The following is a 20,120-nucleotide window of genomic DNA, read 5'->3' on the forward strand; positions in this document are numbered from 1 at the left end:
AGGTCTATTGTTTTGTTCATTTCTCCACTGACACCTTGAAAGAAAGATCAACATTGATTTGCTTCATGATCTGACTGCAGTCTTGGTTAATCTGTTATTTCTCTCTATAATCTAACCCTATAATGTGTCATTTTAAAGCTCACACTTTTTTATATAGACCAGGGGTCGAGAACCTTTTTTCAGCAAAAAGCCATTTCTGTTTTTTTAGCAAATGCATTTTTTTAAAGAGCCATTTGGATGTGTATACAGTTGAAGTCAGAATTATTAGCCTTCCTGAAATATTAGCCCGATTTATTCTTTCCCCAATTACTGTTTAACAAAGAGCAGATTTTTCTAGCACATTTCAAAACATAATAGTTTTAATAACTCATTTCTAATAACTGATTTTATCTTTGCCATGATGACATGATGATTAACTAGGTTAATTAGGTTAACTAGGCAGGTTAGGGTAATTAGGCAAGTTATTGTATAACAATGGTTTGTTCTGTAGACTATCGGAAAAAACTAGCTTAAAGGGGCTAATAATATTGACCTTAATGTTTTTTTTTTAAAGTTAAAACTGCTTTTATTCTAGCTAAAATAAAACAAATAAGACTTTCTCCAGAAGAAAAAAACTATTATCAGACATACTGTGAAAATTTCCTTGCTCTGTTACACATCATTTGGGAAATATTAAAAAAAGAAAAAAATTACAAAGGGGTATAATAATTCTGACTTTACTGTATATCTCAAAATGCCTCTTTAAAAATGCATTTGCTACTGTATTACTGTAAATTACTAAAATATTATAGTATTACTACTAATACTATGTTTTTATTATTGTTGTTATTATTATATTACTATAAATAATACAAGTTTTAACAAAACCTTAATTTATGTTCATGCACAACTCAAAAATAAACAAATCTGAAGTCCATGAATGAAAAAAGAACAATTTAGATTATTTTTATTTTCACCATCACCACTCATGAATGTTCTTTGAATTTAAGTTACCATAGAAACATAAGTTGATTGCCCTTTAATGGTGTCACAATTCAAGTTTATCCACATTGCCAAAAACAAACATTGGTCGAAATGTCCTTTTACTGTTAACTAAGTTCTTATTCATTCTGCTGTATAAAATTACAATTTAAAAGGGGATTGTAACTGTATTTTCGATAGGAAACTGATTTTTAGTGATGGTTATGGTTTTTTAAACAGTAAAATAATATTGAAGGAAGACAGCTGGAGAGCCGCATATTTTGGTCAAAGAGCTACTTGTGGCTCGTGAGTCATAGGTTCCCTACAGCTGATATAGACTGATTGATTCAATAAATAGATTTTTGCAAAACTTGACTGAAATGAGGCCATGTATGAGAAAGTCTGACCTCTCTTATTTATATTTGGTGACAATATCTGTGGGTGTCAAAATAAAGTGCACCTTTTCACTTATAATGCCTTATTGCTAATCATCATAAATTTAAATAATGATGTAGCTGAGCAGAATCTGTGGGACTCTGAAAATAAACCCTGAAATTCTGAACATTGTGAGGAGAGTTTACTCGCACATGACTTGTTTTAACTGTTTTGTTTCGTTTAAATACTTTTCCGTGTGAAAGCGAATCGTATCAGGAACAAAAAATAACATTGTAACAATATTAATCCCTGTTTCAGAACAAAACAATCTACAGGTGTGAACGCATCCTTAAACTGCAAAGCCTGGAGACCCAGTTAAACAATGATTTTATCCTCAGGGTCTCTGATAATTTCATAGATGCATTATAGTTTTGTCTTCAAGATGACATCTTTTGCATGTGTTTTGTAATTTATGCTAGGTAATTAATATGTAACATTTTAACTATATTCAAATAAATTGAACTTCCCGTCATCATACTTATAGGTTATAGCTTTATTCATTTATGTCTTATTTTAGGTTACATTCACAAACTTAATATATCCCTCATATTTGCAAATTGCAGACCTCTCAATTCTAACAATTTTGAAAGAAAAACTGGTCATGCGATTTATTTTGTGGACCAATAGAATCCTGCTTTGTTTTAATTTTGTATGCAGTACTAATTATGCTTATGTGAATGCATCTTTAATTAGTTAAATCTGTCACATCCACTTATTTAAAATATACTTTTTTTTTTTAACCTGGCTGACAAAGATGTTCCACAGTTTGAAATTGGAGTTGATAATTTATATAATTTGATGCATGCTTAAAACACAACTGTCACACAGCTGAACTTTATAAATGGTCCCAGCCACAAAAGATTATTGTAATTTCTACACAAAGCACTAAAAACCCCTCTACACCCAGCTTTCAACCCTGGATCTTTAAGGCATTAAGGACTGCATTACATGTTTTTATGTAGCCATGGACAATAAGACCAAACAATGAATCAAAACAAGCTGTAGTGCACAAGACAGGCCAGTTCCACTAAGGCCTAGAAGTTTATAAACTGTGGCTTCAAATGAAAAAGAGAGAGAGAAAAGACAGCAGAAGTTGTGGTTTAAGACGCTGTGATGTCATTTGGATGAGTGCTGCTGGATTTTTGGCCAGGTATCTTAACAGCGAGAGGTGACCTGCTCTTGGCTGTGCAAACTTTTTCATGTTTTAGAGCAAAAAAGGGAGGAGGAGTGTAAATTACTAACAGAGAACTGATGCAACAGCCTGGGTTCGGTGCGAGAAGGTAATGTATTTGGCTAGCAGATGAGGGGAAAATAAGTCACCGCACCCTCCAGCACGTGTAATTTAACAGCGGTTGGAACCTAAAATTCAGTTCTGCTCCCTGTGTAATAGGTAAAATTACTGCAATACAATGTACTCTGTCATAATTTCCCCTTCAATATCACTTCAAATCATATTTTTATGAAATCTCAGCGTGTATGAAGAAACCTGTGTATAATTTCAGGCTTAACTGCTTTCTTTATCATCTATCTCTATATGAGAATCCCACCTGTGTGTTCATATTTATGGCGGAGCAACGAGCTGCTCTTCTGGAAGATTTTGTCACACAGGTCACAGGCATACAGCCCACTCTCCGTCCTTTTCATCTTCTTCTTGGTCGGCCCTGAGTCTGAGTCTGTCTGTTCTTCCAATATAGAGGTGGCCTCTGACCCCATTTCCTGTTTTTCCTCCTACATCATGAGAGAAAGCATATCATAGTATTTAAAAAATGTAACAAAGTATCCATACCCAGCTAAAGAATGTCTATTTGAGTCCTCACCTTGATGCCATTGACATGTAAAATGTTCTTCTGCGGTGTGTCGGTCCCTGCCGGGCTGGAGGATGTAGTGGTATAACTGTAAGTCAGCTGCGGGATCAGGATGGTCTGTTTAGTGGTGGTAAGTGCACGTAGACATTGCGCCTGTCCCTGGTCAGTGATAGCCACTAGGGTGGGCAGTTGAGTGGTCATGATGTTTATGGGATTGGCACTTGGTTGGCTGGCATATATGGCAGCATTGGTGCTTGCATTACTGAGCAGTTCCTTCTTTGTGCAAGTCAAATTCAGCGGCTCCTCTTGAGCCGAGTAAACAGTGTTAGCATGACCGCTTGCCACAGAGGCTGTAGTAGCGGATTTTGGTAGCGACAGATCGAGAGGTCCCTCGCCTTCCTCAAGAGTCCTGGCTGGGACAGGACCATCAGCCGATAGGTTTAGTGGTGAAGGGGATGCAGGGACACTCTCGATTCCATTCACACTGGCTGCAATGCCCTCCGCTGGGCTACAGCACTCCCTCTCCTCTTGCTTCTCTGAGTTAATTTGCTCATCTAAGTCTGGTTTGGGTGATGCACCTTTAGTACCATCCAAATCCACAGGAGTGGTTTGCTCCTCCTCATGCTGAGGTGAAGAAGGGTCTATGGAGATCTGTCCCAGCTGCATCTTCTCAAACCACTTTTTCACCACCTCTGCTGGAAGACTGACAGACTCCGATATCTTTGCCAGCTCCTCCTTAGTGGGTTCATTGTTTAAGGCAAAGTAAGCCTTGAGCAAGGAGAGAAGGTTCTTCAGAGGAGGCTGACCAGGACACAGTCCTTCCAAGTCCATCTTCTCCTCAAGATTTTTCCCGTTAATCCTATGTTCATCTTTACCACAGTGCTTAAGTAATATGTCATTGTGTAACATGCTCTTCTCATCCACAGTGAGGGTGGTTTTGTCCCTATTTGTCTTTACTGTAAGGTCCTCAGGCAGCTTCTGACCCTTGCAGACCTCAGTGTTCGACCCCAATGGTTCCTTTTTTGGACTTTGAAGGACTGCTTGGGCTTGGGATGGGTCCAGACTATAGTTGATGAAGATTTTAGCATTGCCATCCTGATCCAAGATAGGAAGACTAATGGCTTGGATAACTTGCTGGGTAGCTTGGGCAATCCCTCCTGCTCCTACAATCCCCGTCCCTGCTTGTTGCCCCTTAGCTTGTGTGCTTTCCAGCACTTGCCTAATGACATTCCCATCCACTGCCACCTTTAGCACGTTTTGTAAGTCCCCCAGATTGATGCTGATTGGGGACACCAGTCCCACAGTTGGAAGCACAACAGCCTGTACGGCACCCTGGAGAGGGGCTGCTGCCCCACCCTGAAACATGCCATTTACGCCTCTAGCAGATGGGGCCACTACCACAGGCTTGTACTCATAGTCCAGCGGCTCAGACTTGATCTGTGTCAAGGGAAGCTGCTCTTGAAGGGGTTTGCTGTTATCCAGTTTGTCTCTTACTTGGACTCGTGCTGTAGGGGAGGAGGTTGGCAGGGACGGGGAAGAGCACTGCGGGGTCTTGGCAGCCCCTGTAGCAGGAGAAGGTCGTGGTCGTCCATTTACTGAGATGAGACCAATGCACTTCTTACTGCTTATGTGGGAACTGTAGGAACCGGAATGAGAGAAACGCTTCTTGCAGTTGGAGCATTCATAAGGCTTTTCTCCTGCACAACACAAAATGAACAGATGAACCAACACTTGATGTATTTCAACTTAACTCTATTGTTTTACTGTTCAGAACATTTTTATAACAGCTTTTTTAATAATCAAAAAAAGTCCTCAGAAGAAACTACGACACAGAAAAAGCATTTTTTTTTCCTTCAAACAGTAAAACCCATAAAAGTGTGCAGTATTTAGATGAAAAACTCTTAAGAAGCCTTTGACAGTAAGTACTTGAAGTTCTTTGAAGTAGTTGAATGCCGAATTGGCCTAAAATTTTGGTACAATGAAGTAAACAACTGCACACATACAGTATATGCATGCTTGCACACACACACACACACACACACACACACACACACACACACACACACACACACACACACACACACACACACACACACAGATTCAACATACACTACTCTAGCAAATTCTAGAGGCAGTCCTCACCACTGTGGATGCGCAGGTGTTCTTTCAGGTGGTGTTTGTACTTGAAGGCTTTGCCACATTCAGTGCATTTAAACTTTCGATTCCCTCCTCCACCTGACTGAGTAACATGCCGCTAAAAAAAACACACAAGAGAGAATACATTACACTTGAGCGAACAATACTGCTGTCATGTTTTTGTAAGTGCACTTAAATCTTCAAATGGCCATTATTTGAAATGCATGCATGGTTTAATTGCTTAACAGCATTCATTTATACACTTTACAGCTTTTAATGTTGTCCTGTATGTCTTGCATGAATGATATAAGCCTTGTGAATTACCCATGTGTTAAACCCTGCTATTTTGAGTCTGTTTTTTTATCCTTAGATTTCAACATTATAGTGTTAAATTTTAACCTATTCCCCCTAGTTGGCCCCTTTGAACACTTTAGCTTTAACGTAGTTAACCAAAATATCTCATTCAATTACATGCTCAAAAATATTACAGATTAAGTGCAGAATACCTGTTCTCGGCCAGCTTTGTGTGCGGTCATGTGTCTGTCCAGCTGTGTTCTGTAGGCAAAGGTGTAGCTGCAGAGAGAGCAGCTGAAGTTGTCCTCGCTCTTCTCGTGTCTGTATTTAATGTGCTCCTTCAGTGAGGTGTAACGTTTGTAGCCACGAGAGCAGTACGGACAGGTGAGGAGCTGAGAAAATGAGTCTGGCGTGCCTGAGAGTGAGAGAAATGAAATGAAGAGCATATTAATGAGTAGAATTGAATATGATAATTTTAACACTCTCCTTTTCATTTCTTTTCATACAATGTTAGATTTGTGCATATACATTAGATTTGTCCGTACTGAAGCCAAATCTGGAGCTTATCTAACAAAATAACTTACGATAACAGTCCAAAAACTAGTACAGTCAAATTTATGTTATTAAAGAAAAATATTAAATACAAATTTAAAAAAAGAGGAAAAATCAAGAGAAGCACAAAAATAAAAATATATATATTTTTAATTTAGTTGAAATTTTGTAGTTTTTGCAGTATTTTGCTTGAAATTAATTGTATTTTCTTTCAATTTCTATATTTGTTTGGTGACTAAAACATAATTTTAATAAATTTTTCTGTTTTATAAATCTGTTTTGTTTAAATACACTGAAATACATTGCCTATTTTCACCGAGGAACTGATACAAATATTCATTTTCAAAATGGGTGTACTCTATTATGCTGAGCACTGTGTCCGAAACATGACAAAATCTGTTGTTTATTGGTATTTGCAAATGTATGCAAATTAGCTTACAATTATTTACTCTAATGTTCAGATATTTCTGAAGATGTGTAATTAAAGAATCCCAATGCATGGATTTCTAGCATAGATATCATTTATTGCAATGTACTGTATGCATGAGTGAATATACACATTGATCAATTCGCTGAGGAATGTGAATATGAGAGTTAAATTAGATCTATAATGTGTGACATCTTCACATGCTGAAATGTCTCCAGCATGAAGAGCAGCAGCTAAAATGAAAAGAACTAAGGATTGGCAGCTGGTAACTTAAGGCATACCACGGCAACGAGGGAAACAATTATATAGATTCACAATGGATTAAATGGAAACACAGTAAGCGAAAATATGCTAGTAGAGGCTGATAGAAAAGGAGCATAGATTACAAACCTGAGAAGATTTGACAGTACATTAAAATGGAAAAATGCCAAAAAAGTCTATTGAGTACAGGGAATGCTGGTGAGATACATTTTCTTTGATGTCATTAATGAAGACATTCATATGTTTAACTGAAATGCCATTTATAGTACATTTATTGTTAATATAAATCAACAAATTAACCACATGTCTACGTTTAAGGAAAGAATTTGAGTTCATTATCATTATCAAGATTTATAAAACATTTTTTCAATTATTATTCAAATGGAAAAATGGGCAGAAAACACCTGGAACGGTTTCTGTCCAGCTCTCACACAGGTAACATATTACCTGTTAACAGGTAACCTATTAACCTTCTCAGTCCAGTCAGGTGAAACGTTCTCTGTCACACAAACAGCAACAGGGACGTGAGAAAGTAGCTCAGGTATGGGAGATTTGCACAGGTGTTGCAGGTGTAAATGAAATCATTCCAAAGTCATTAGTGGTCTGTGGAAGAGAAGTGTGGCTATTGTACAGTTCCAAAGACTTGTGAACCCTTGGCTTCAGCATAAATTCATCATACAATTAGGCCTATATATCGATATATTAATTTATCGTATAATACTTGTTGATTACCTCATAAATGTTTGCCGTTGCGATATATAATTACAAATTCACCAATTTTACAATGATATTTACGTTTTACCTGACCGATGTTAAAGTTTTTAATAGGACATTTAATAGCAGGGATGCTTTGATCAGGATTTTTTGCAGCCGATACTGAATACCAATTTCTTGTCATGGTGATCGGCCAAAGCTGATTACTGATTCAGATGCTTCAAGCTAATGCAAAAACACATTTTCAGTACAGGTCAAGTATGATACTTAAGTGGAGATCTTGCCTTACTTATTTTAGAGAATAAATTACAGATGTTGCTATAATTCCTTAAACATGTCACCTGAAACCATTAGTGTAGACATGTCATGGTCAGAAGAACAAAATAGAAAAAACTGATTTTAGAAATTGGTAAGAAAAATCACTAATAAAGCATTTTGGAAACGTTGCAAATCATGGAAGAAGAATTCAACATGTCTAAATGAAGTTTGGAGCGCATATGGAATTAAAATGCACATCTATATACCCATTACTTCTTTACTTAGAGGAAATAGGTACCTAAACTACTGCTTATTACAATATGTATATTACAACAAGTTATAATATGAAATAGTAAAGTAAAAAAATAAATACATTAAAATTTCCCTAATATTTCCAGCCAATTATTATTCAAGGGTCACTTTATCCCCTTATTATTCAAGGGTCGCCACAGTAGAATGAACCACCAACTTATCCAGCATATATTTTACGCAGCGAATACCCTTTTGGCTGCAACCCAATTCACCTATGTTGCATGTGTTTGGACTGTGGGGGAAACCGGAGCACCCGGAGGAAACCCAGCACTACCCACTGCACCACCGCACCGCCCCAAATACAGAATGTTTAGGTCTATGTAAAAAAGATTTCAGTTCTTATGTGTCCCCTGCTTGTAAACTCGTAAACAAACAGTTGTGATCAGTTCATGAGATGGGCCAGCTCAGCGATCGTTTTAAGCATCCCTATTTAATATTATATATAATAGGACATTTACTGCACATTTTTATATCAAATTATAGAATCTAAATAACCTTAAATAAGTGTTTTAAAGTGTTTTTGGCTTTTTACCTTATCGTGCTCTATTTTAATCATTATATTAAAATGATCTAAAATGACAATAATATCGCTTATCACAACAATTTTTATAACAGTATACCACCAGCACAAATCCTCATCATGACAAGCCTTTATACAATAATATTCTGTAATTTCTCAGAATGATTCATCGACTCCCCTATGAAGAAAAACTTTCTGAATGAAACCGTATGAATACATTTCCTGATGAGGGATTTACTAATATACTTTTTTTTTTTTACCATCACTTGTAGCATACTGAGATGAAATAGCTAATACACTCTTTGGTTAAAGCATTAAGTTACTTAAAAAAAGTTGAATTAGTCTATTTTGATCACTACAGTGTACATCAGTGTTCATCATCATTACTGGAGCTCAAAAGACTAAAACAGTGGGTCATTCCACCACATTCGATTAGTGTTCACATTATAAAAGCAATCCAAGCAACATGTGTTTCTGATATTTTGAAGCCAGTTACACATGTATTTGGCATGAAAATACCATGCGCCAATTTGTAAACTGAAGTTTTTTACTACTGTTGGACTGTACCATTTTCATCATGTCCGCTGGTTTCTGGTGTGCCCTGTCGCGGTTCGTCATCTGGAGCCTCTGGAAAGATGACTGCGGTGTCTCCTTGCTGGAGCATCTCCTCAACCAAAGCATCTCTGCTCCTCTCATCTTCATCCGACACGCACTCCTCTTTTACTGCAACACACACACACAAATACACGGACGCTCACTGCTGTGATACACAACAGAAAATATGAAGGATGCGTAATTAGAAACAGAGCAAATAACAGAAATACCTAGCAGTGACTCACTATTAAACAGTACATTAGCTAAATACTCACTGGAGTCTGAGTGTGTATGAGCTTTAGATACACCGCTTCATGTACGTGGGCATGTACACCCACAAAAACACACTTATTAGTCCTCGATTGCACATTTACCTATTAAAAGCAAATGAAAAAGAAATGACTCTGGTGCAGCTAATTCAATTTGGGGCTTAATGCACAATCTGAGCTCAACGTCGCCATTAAACGAGCTTCTTTAATTTGAGAAATGTACTCTCATTCTCTTTTGCTCACAAACGAAAGATTGGCTCAACTAACGATTGCAAATGAACAAGCGACGGCTCCGGGAGAAAGCGAGCCCTCGGGCAGCACACAGTTCTGTGCCTTAGCTATGCGCTCTCTCATGCGTATGCTGAAAATGAGTCCGCAATGTCAGCAATTACAACTAATGGCATTTGCTAGCGAGTCAAAACAACATTCGGAAACACCTGAGGACATTTGTGCATTTGTGTGTCGGAACGATTTAAGAGATCCTGCAATATGTGAGGGAGGGAAACGAAATGAAGAGGGTTTTTTTTGTTATTGTGTTTGTCAGTGTTCTTTTGCTTGTTCTCGCTCTCTTCCTCAGCAGCTCTTTTTGTAACGTGCTCTACCCTTGTCAGCAGTGATGTCTCCATAAGGGACGCTGATTCACACTGACTCGCTTTATTTGTCTGACATGTAGGATTTTCTCACCACAGTACGCAAGGGCGTCCTTGGCTATGTACAAAGACGCATATCGTGTCATCAGTGTTTTGTTTCTCAACAGAGTTTAGTTTTTTTATACATTAGTCTTATATATATTATAAATTCAATATCTGTTATTGTTAATGTGCTTACTAGGGCTGCACAATATATTGGTTCAGTATCGATATCGCAACATGTGCATTCGCAATATTCACATCGCAGCATCTGCAATGTGGAGTTAGGATTATTATAGTTGATCAGCAATGAAGAATGCACAGTGTTATTTTACATTACATGTGATTATCCAATAATAGGGCCAGGACAAAATATTGATGCTAATTTTTTGTAATAATTCCACCAGCAATACAATATTAATGTAGTCAAATATTGATATTTCTTTAAAGGTACAAAAGATCTGAACTAATTCATCAGCCTTGCGCTTCTACCATTTACCTTTTAGGTGACAGTACATGAGGTGGCGCTTCTCGTAGTGTCAGATCAAACATATATAAATTCTACAAAATATATGTGCTGTTAATAAAATACATCTTATAATGCATGCATTTCCCCCTTGATTTACAAATATGATATATTGGGGATGGTTTTCTTGTGAAATATAATGATAATATCAAATTGTATCGTATTACTGTACCTGAATATCTGACTACTTATTTCACTTTTATCTTTGCTCTTTATTATTTATTTACACTTGCAATATCTTTGATTTACTCCTCTACATGATTATTCCAATCAAAATTAATGATTTCATTCCAAATAGAGCTATTCACGTCATCTGCTGAAATTGTATTAATATGGCAAAATACTGTATATCGCAGAAAAAAAAAATATTGCAATGTTAGATTTTTCCCATATTGTGCAGCCCTAGTACTTACTGTTTGTTAATTGTAAACATTTTATTTTATTAATGTTATTTGAAATTTACTTCTAATAAATAATACATCAACTATAAATACAGTCAATTATTTTAAGTCTGGAGTAACATTTACATAACACCCAGTTTAAATATTTTATAATTTATGTATCTAACAGCTGGGATTTATCAAGATTAACAGTACTGTGACGAATCTAAAAACATTCATATACTGCATTTGTAACATCTTGCAGACTTTCATCAGGTTTACTTATTTTGGAGACATTTAAATACTCCTCTATAAATCAATTCAGTGGGCGGGGGAAACCGCACTGCTATGTCACGGTGGGCCTCAAAATGGGAGGGAGGGATTTGGATATAATTTAACGTCAGGAAATAAAAAAGAGACTTATTGTGTTTCTATCACTTTAATATGACTGTGGACACACTATACCTACACACAGTTCTGTCTAAACAGTTTCCAATAGATGATTTACATCATAGGTGATCTTTAAAACTTAATTCAAAATCATAACCATTTTTGTTACTTGAAATAAATGTCAACTGAAAGGTGTGTGTGTGTACAAAAAAACCCACTTGTGACAATGAAAACAGTAGCTAATTCGCTAATCATGAAACCACAATTGTATTTTTGTGATACAAAAAAGACTTTAGTCAGTAATTTTGCTAATCAGATTAGCTTGCTCTTCAAGTAATAGGCGCAAGAAGAGTAATAGAGGACTATGCTAATTTTTATAGACTCATTTGCATATTCATTTAAAGCACGCTCTTGGCGTTTTCAGACAGAAAAACCACGAGCACAATGAAAAAGATAAACTCAGCTGAAATCATCTCCTATCACGATCTCCAGTGAATTTCAATAGCTAATGTTCCAGCAGGTCCCTCCCAGTCGTTCCAGAGAGGTTTACATCGTTTCGAAATCTGGGTGTGAGGCTTTTCTGCTAGCGAAAGAACAGATGATTACCAGCGCTCGTGCTCCAAGCTTTGCCCAGCACTCTCCAGCCATTACCGCACACTGTTGTCATAACATCACAACACAACTGCAGCCGCGACACTCTCACTTTAGAAGTAAGCCAGAGATAGAGACACAAGCTCATTCTACTCTACACCAGTTCCAAGAAACACTTTATTACCCACATTATTAAAGTCCTGTGACATCTTTTGAAGGACAATATTCCCTCAGGACTTTTAATAATAAATGGAGACTGATCTTGTGATTGTATGACAAACTGAAACTTTCTTTGAACAATGACTAGTAGCATACTTACACGCACGTATAATCTATGTGACATCCTGACCTTGTTAAACACATTAAGGGTGAAGGTCAGATAAAGTGCATGAGTGTTTTCTGACAGGCTTGGTTTGATTTGAGGTTGACGCACTAGCATGCTAAAGCTCAGTCACATGAGTGTCAAAGCTCACCCTGCTGGTAGATTTACTTTAACTTTGGACGGTTAACTAGAGAAACTGACTGAAAAGAGATGTACATGAAGTCTCGAGAGGTTTTGTAAGTTGTAGTTACACCATCCATTAAACCCACTATAAAAACAGTTACGGTTTACTAAGGCCTTCCCACCGCAGCTAAATGGGACCCAAATCGGATTTTCTGCTCAAATCTGATTTTTCTGTGAGGTTGTTCACATGACCCTTTAAATGTAGCCTCTATCCAATACTAGGTTGAACAACAGACAACTCTCCTAAACTGATTTGTGCTTTTTAAAAACTTTACCCTGGTGTTTATTGTATACTGTAAGTTAATAGGTGGAGGCTTGTGCTTGTGATGTTGATTATAATATGGCAAAGCGATAAATATGATTCCGGATTGTAATCGTTAATAACTGACTTTTTAAAAATAAAATGCTAATTGTAGGTTGAATTGTCCTTAACTAAAGTTTTATGTCTATAGAAAGTTCAAAAATAAAAGATTTTAAAAGATGTTTACTAGGATGCATTAAATTGAAGAGTGACAGTAAAGACATTTATAATGTAAAAATCATTATTTGTCAATAATCTAAAAAAAAGTATGCAGTTTGCAAAAACAATAAGCAGCATTATTAACTAATCACTTTCTGCTGAATGAAAGTCAGAAAAAATGAGTAATAAAATAAAAAACAAATACAATGTTTTAGTTTTTACTATTAATTGTTCAGCTAAATGCCATTTTAAGCATTAGGGATTTTAAGCATAATTTCAAAGAAATTAAATTAGCATTGCTATCGCAAGAATAAAGGCATTAATGTTAATATTTATTACAAGTATTATATTAATATATAATGAAATATATTAATAGAAATATTATCTGTAATATTATCTATTATAATAAATTGACTAAATATTTGGATTAATTACACTGTAATTAATATTTGCAATATTTAAATGTATTCATTTATAGAAAATAACTTTTAAAACTTGATTTCACAATATCTTACTTAAATGCATTTTTTTATATTTATATAAATTATTATTTTTGCTTATTTATTTTTTAATACAATCTTACAGATTGTTGTTATACATGATAGAAATACATATTTGGGGTAAAACTTGAACTGGACCAACTGTTATAAGCAAAGCCAATCAGCAGTGTTGGGTAAGTAATTTTAAAAAAGTAATAGATTACAAGTTACTGACTACTACTGGGAAATTATAATCTGATTACATTACTTCTGATACTGATAGTTACTTCATGTAAAAAGTTATCAGATTACCAATTATTTTACTCTGAATTACCTTTTAAAACATTTAAAATACACCTATAAAAATACAAAATAAACTGCAGCTCTTTCAGTAGTTTAATATTTACTGAAAAACATTACAATGGGTTGATCACAGCAGCTTGACATATTCAAAAAATTTAAAGATCATTAACCCAAAACTTAAATTTCTCTGATCATTTACTTGTTTTTTAAAACAAAAGACATTAAGAAGAAAACTAATACTTTTTGTCTGAAGTAGTTACCAAAATATGTATATTTCACACAAGGTATGAAACTGATTGGTTATTTCTTGTTAAGTGATTCATTTTTCAACTGGGTTCACCTGAAAAATGCAAGCGCGCACAAGCCACGTGCCTCCATCGGAAATTATGAACTTGCGCATGCAAAAGATGCGATATGTGAATGGCCACATAAGCAGCTACGCTTCTCTTCACATTCAGAAGATACCTTCACACCCGATCCTGCACAAAAATCCAAATTAGCCTGTTTAGGTGTCCTCCTTGGAAATGAGTTGTCATAGAATTCTTTCTGTTCAAATGCTTAAACAAGTTGCTGGTCAAGTTTAAAGCAGTCGAAAGTTTTTTAGACACTGGACATAGACTGATTTCATTGAGCATGAAAACATAAGGAAAGAAGTGAAATGCAAAGTAATGTCTGCATTTTCACTTGAAGAAGCAGCCACTCTCGTCAGCAACCATTTCAGCTCACATTCTCCAGCAATTTGAAAGCGCATGCTTATTTACTGACGTTGCAGTGGAAAACATGATTTAAAAGAAGATTTTTTCTTATAAAACTATATTTGTAACGTAAGCAACCCAATTACATTGACTTAAGTAACTGTATTTAAACTACACAAATTAAAAATGTAATTTGTAACATTAGTGTGTTCCCCAAAAATGTAATTAGAACACAGTAATGCATTACTGTGGAACGGCTTACACCCAACTCTGCCAATCAGCTAATACTACATTGCCCAGAATTCAACAGCTTCACTTTTCCTGATTAAACCTGAGGTGGGATTTCCATTATGAGTCAGGCACTTACAGCACGTTCCCCGGTGAGCGATTTCTCCATCACCATATGCTCATGCACTTTAAAACCTGTGAGTCAAATATAGAAAGTAATCCTCCCCAACAGTAAAAAAAAAAATGAGGTAAGCGCATCCGCCATGTTCCTTGTTCCATTATGCTAGGTGCCTATGCTCACCGCATTACGTAAATAGCTGATTCCAACAACCGGTTCAAGAAATGTGTGGTTAAATTACTGGAGAACGGAGCCATATGACATATTGAATTGGATATGCAGCGTCACCATCCATACCGCAGTAATCATGTATTGGTTTACAGAGCATTTACCCCATAAATGACTCCGTTTTCATCTCAGAGAACATGAGAGCTGACAGTAAGCAAGCGGATAGTCATCTGATCGTGAAGAATGAAGCGCAGAAAAATAGCACCGATGGAGGGAAAGTTAAAGTGGAGGTTGAGGTACAGGGGCGCACAAGAATTGAAGGCTTAAAACAAACACCGGCGGAGAGACCGCAGAGAGTCAGCGAGATGGTACTCTGAAACAGAGATCACTGCCAAGATAAAAAGAAAATAATAAGAGGTGCAGGGTAGCCTGAAATGGAGAGAGGGAGAGCGAGTTGGACTGATAGTGCTGAACCATTACGGCTAGTGGCTGCTTTACAGCCCTGAGCTCTATGAATGATGGGAAGCTTAGGCAGAGAAGTGTATATAACTCAAACACGACATCTGAGAACAGAGAACAATGCACATTACATCTCAACAGCCCAATTCCTCTATGTGACACACCTCATAATGGCTCGTATATCTGGGCCTCTTGCTGCAATGGTGAGGGAAAAGCTACGAAATGTTGGAGAAAAGGCACAACAGGTGCTTGGATCCTGTGCTGGAACATGTTAAAAGAGAGTAGACAAAGAATTCTGGGAAAATGTTAGAGACTAACAAGTGTTCTACAACAAAGAATAAGCATGCGGACAAAGAGAAGATGTGGAGGTAAAGAGAGTTTGAGTAGTCGCTTCTCTCAACTTAGATTTCTGTGAAGTGTTTAATGTTTGGAGAGCTCTGCCAAAAACAATGACTTTCTTCTTCGCTGAAGCTCCGTCCTGCAGAGAACTGACAGAGACGTCGGGAGTGAGGAATGAATGAATCAATGAACACTGGCAGAAATTAAAATGACAGAGAGTTATGAATTTCTGAAGCAAACCTGGCAATACAGGAAATGTTCTGACTGAAAAAGCTGAAAGAGAGGCTGCTGTGCAAGCAGTTGCTGTGGTTATAGCTGCGGTATATTACCTGCCATGATGCCGGCGTCCCGCAACACTAACTATAATGCACAATAGCACCCTGGTAGCTCACACACAACAGACTTTGTGTTCAGCTTCTACAGCATAAACAATCCCCACACTGCAGGCAATACAAATTAACCCAAAAACAGGAGAAATGCCTTCCATCGAAGGCAAAAGAGCTCTATTGTATCCCAGTCAGCCTCCATCAAGGCTCATTATCCAGACAGAGCCAAGATTTCAGCAACACAATAAAAAGAAGGTCTGCTTTTTCTGACAAAAATGTCTGTACTTGAAAGCAAGGACGCAAAAGAATGGTGCTCAATTGTATCTCAATCAGTGTTTCTAATCGCAATAGGCTGTCTGCTGACAAGTCATGAACAAGAGAATTCAGGCTATATGTTCATCGCTTGATGTCTATAAAATTGTGAGTGATGTCATTGAGGCACAACAAGACTGTAAACAAACAATAGCATTGAGGCTGCTGCTTTTTTAATCATAAAAACTTTGTGAAGACAGAAGTATCGCTGTTATATCTACACAAACTATCTTCCATTTCATAATTCCAACTTGCTGATGATCGTTTTTTTCTTATTGCTATGTGTGTGGAAAAGCTGAAAGTGGGGTTTATCGCTATAGTTGTACTGGCTATACTCCCCTAACTTTCTGCGAAAACATTTTCATTCCATGTGACCGGGTCATCCCCACCCAGCTCTCACTAAGGCCCAATCCCAATTCTATTTTTGTACCCCTACCCCTTCCCCTTGGCCCTTACAACCGAGGGTTAAGGGGAAGGGCTTCCAAATTCAGGGACAGCACTACAGCACCTGCACACGTCATCATATGTCATCACGATCTCTTGCTTCATATGAGATCACCGATCACGACTGCTGTTGTTATTCCAGTTGTGCTATTTTTTTGGTATTTATCTTCCAGAAATCACTGAAGGCATATACTATGTTACCATAAGGATCTAATGTGGCAATAAGATCGTAACTGTACTGTGTATTTACGCAGTGGCCATATTCATCTAAATACACCAAATACAACATTAACATTATAGCAGACACTGTAAAAAACTCATTCTCAGCCACTAGATTTTTCTGACAGGGGATTCGAGTGTCATCGAGTGTGAGAATGTTGTGGGACTGCTGTACAGGAGTTATGATTATGGATTATAGATTGTGAAATTTTGCCTTTTTTATTTATTTATTTTTTTAAGCATGCCGGTAAAACACGAATGCCAGTATGAATATGTTAAAACATGTGTTTGTTTGTTGTAAAAATTCTTCTATTCTATTGACAAAAAATACTAATTTGTGGATCTCCTTACTTCCGGGTTGAGCAATACTGCCGTTGTGGCTGGTGTTTTCTGGGAAATTTTCTTACTCTTTGGTTTTAAGAGTGGTTCTGAAAAATCTTCGTTCAAAGGGCTATTCACCCCTCCCCTTAGCCCTACGCCTTCAAGCATAAGAGAATTGTGATGTCCTTACCCCTTGAAGTGAACGTGCAAACTGAGGGGTAGGGGTAAGGGCAAGGGCTAAGGGTTAGAATTGGGATCGGGCCTAATTCTGGTGCTTGGTTTCCAATGAGAGGAACACCTTGACCTCTTCTGACTACAATTTTTACTGACTGCCATTTCAGGTCTCTTCATGTGTCTTCTTGAGGTGGTATAAATATGACTTATTCATGCAAACCAACAGTGAATGCTGATAAATATTTAAATATAGCAAGTTTGGAATCTTCTGTCGCAAATCCAATTATGCTAGTAGTGACAATTCACTGCTAAAGATCTGAAAAGTTTTTTTTAAGTGTCCCAATGCTGTGTAGGTTGTTGTGATGAAATAAAATAACTAATTATTAAAATTTTAACTGATTATTATTGATAAAATAACTGATTATTGTATGACGAAGCCTATTGTTTAATTATGAATCACCATAACAACACAACCTCGCATTGATCACTCTAATATTTTGCTCAACGCAGTGTTAGAGATATTAGTTAAGGCAATGAATTCATTAATTCTTTTTTGGAAACACCCATACATTCTCACATTCACACACTCATACACTACGGACAATTTAGTTTATTCAATTCACCTATAGTACGTTTCTTTGGTGGGGGAAACCGGAGCACCTGAAGTAAACCCATGTGAACGGGGAGAACATGCAAACTCCACACAGAAATGGCAGCTGGGAATCTCCCACAAAGTTCAGTCTTGCATCCTTTCCCTGTAGTTTAGACTTTGCAAGTTTGATATGGAAAACAAACTCCCGAGGATACGTCGGGTAAATTTTCAAAGGGAACAGTTTACTTTATAACATCATTCACATGATCCTGGCTATACTGTTTCAATATCTTAACAGTCAAATAAAAATGTGATCTAAAAAACCAAAGTAGGGAAATGTCGTTAGATATAGACTAGATTAATTATATAAATTTAAATATCACGTTTAATAAATATAGTGAGATTTGATCCAGCGGTAGATTCTTGATGAACAGTCTGACGTGCACAGCTCTCACCTGGGGAGCTGTGCTCAAAGCACCCGCTGACTGCCTGGAGCTCAGACGCGAGCATACGCTGCAGTGCATGCCAGAGTGTGTGTGTGGTCAGGTGATGTGTGTTTTCAGTGGTGTAGTGTGGTTGGAGGGCTGTTCAGAAACAATAGGTGAAACGGCAGTGTGGACATGGATCATTTTCATTGTAAAAGGCTGTTTTAAAACTAAAATGTATCAGTGAATATGTGTGGCAAGCACTGCTGTGGAAACCTTTTGACTATAGATTTTTATTTTTCTCTGTGATTATTTTTACATTTACGTATTTTTCATCAAACACTGCCTTATATATTATATCATGTAATTTGGGGTTCTTTAACATCTAAAGATGCTTTATCTACTGTAATGACAGTGAGCTGTGTTTTGTCTGTCAGACAGATAAAGCACCACAACTAAAGCCATAGACATTCAGACAGATGTCTTTGGTGGTTGCATCAAGTTTAGTACTGTGTTCTGAGCATCCTGCCACAAAATTGACATTTTAAGACGGCGTGTCAATTTAAAAATAGTTTGCCTTTTCAAAGATTTGCTTCTTGAGGCACTTGCGCTCTGTTCCGTCTGTCTATTTTTGAACTCAGGTTCGTCTCTTATGTAAACACTTCTTGAGAAACTTGTCTGATCAGGTGAACCTGAACTGAGACTCCATATATACAGCACTTTCTTGATTAAAAATGTCACAACAGGACGGGCTTACCATCGTCCCATCTGCCGTCAGGGTCAGCGGTCCTGTTGGGGTCATCGTCAGGGGCCACGCTGTCACAGTCAGCCCCGTCCAGGAGACTCCCTTCCTCCTCCACAATGTGAAGCTTATCTTCATCATCGGAGTCTGACTGGCCCTCCAGCACATGACTGTAGTTACTCACTGCAGACAGAGAAAACACAACACTTAAGGAGAATGCTAACATATGGAGCTTGAAAACCACAGAAGGGTTGATGAAACCCTCAAGATTCAGAAAAGATGCTGTTTGCGAAAACGACTACAAGATAGAGGCAGACATGATTAAAGAGAGACACAGCAGCTCAGATGAAACCAATTGTTAAAGCGGGAGAGATGACTGAAGAGACGCAGAGAGATGAAGTGCGCTTGAGGGAATAATTCAATTAAATGCCAAATAGTAGTGGAGCAGTTCCTGTGTCTTTCAGGGAGCCAGAGAAACAAGACAAAGAATCACTCCAGATTGAATCAATAAATCAGAATGGCTCGTGTTAAAGCCATTCATGGCCAAATGGTCCTGCAATGTGGAAACAGTCACATATTATCAGATCATCTCCATCGTGAAATGATGACTCGGGTTCTGTAATGGTGAAATAATTTACCAGATAAAACTTAAAAAGGGCTATGCAGTTTATTAGTTAACATTATTTGTCGCTGTAGGGAAATTTAATTTGAAGCATTCACTCACCGAGACATCTGACATTTCACATTTGGCATTTATG

General features: G+C 37.2%; 1 protein-coding gene and 1 long non-coding RNA gene across 4 annotated transcripts in view; one reads left to right on the top strand and one right to left on the bottom strand.

Annotated features, from left to right (window-relative positions):
- The window catches only part of LOC141376810 (uncharacterized), a 100,907-nt gene that overhangs the window by 17,587 nt on the left and 63,200 nt on the right, over positions 1–20,120 (top strand). The window lies entirely within an intron of this gene.
- Positions 1–20,120, bottom strand: part of zeb1b (zinc finger E-box binding homeobox 1b) — a 101,763-nt gene that overhangs the window by 4,696 nt on the left and 76,947 nt on the right. For both annotated transcript variants that reach the window (XM_087274553.1, NM_131709.1), the window contains 6 exon segments: positions 19,378–19,545; positions 9,242–9,397; positions 5,843–6,045; positions 5,343–5,454; positions 3,213–4,897; positions 2,943–3,123 (listed from right to left, as the gene is read on the bottom strand). In XM_087274553.1, the coding sequence (XP_087130679.1) occupies positions 2,943–3,123; positions 3,213–4,897; positions 5,343–5,454; positions 5,843–6,045; positions 9,242–9,397; positions 19,378–19,545 (2,505 nt within the window).

This window comes from Danio rerio, chromosome 12 (genome assembly GCF_052040795.2).
Source record: "Danio rerio strain M-AB ecotype USA chromosome 12, GRCz13ab, whole genome shotgun sequence".
Lineage (NCBI taxonomy): Eukaryota > Metazoa > Chordata > Actinopteri > Cypriniformes > Danionidae > Danio > Danio rerio.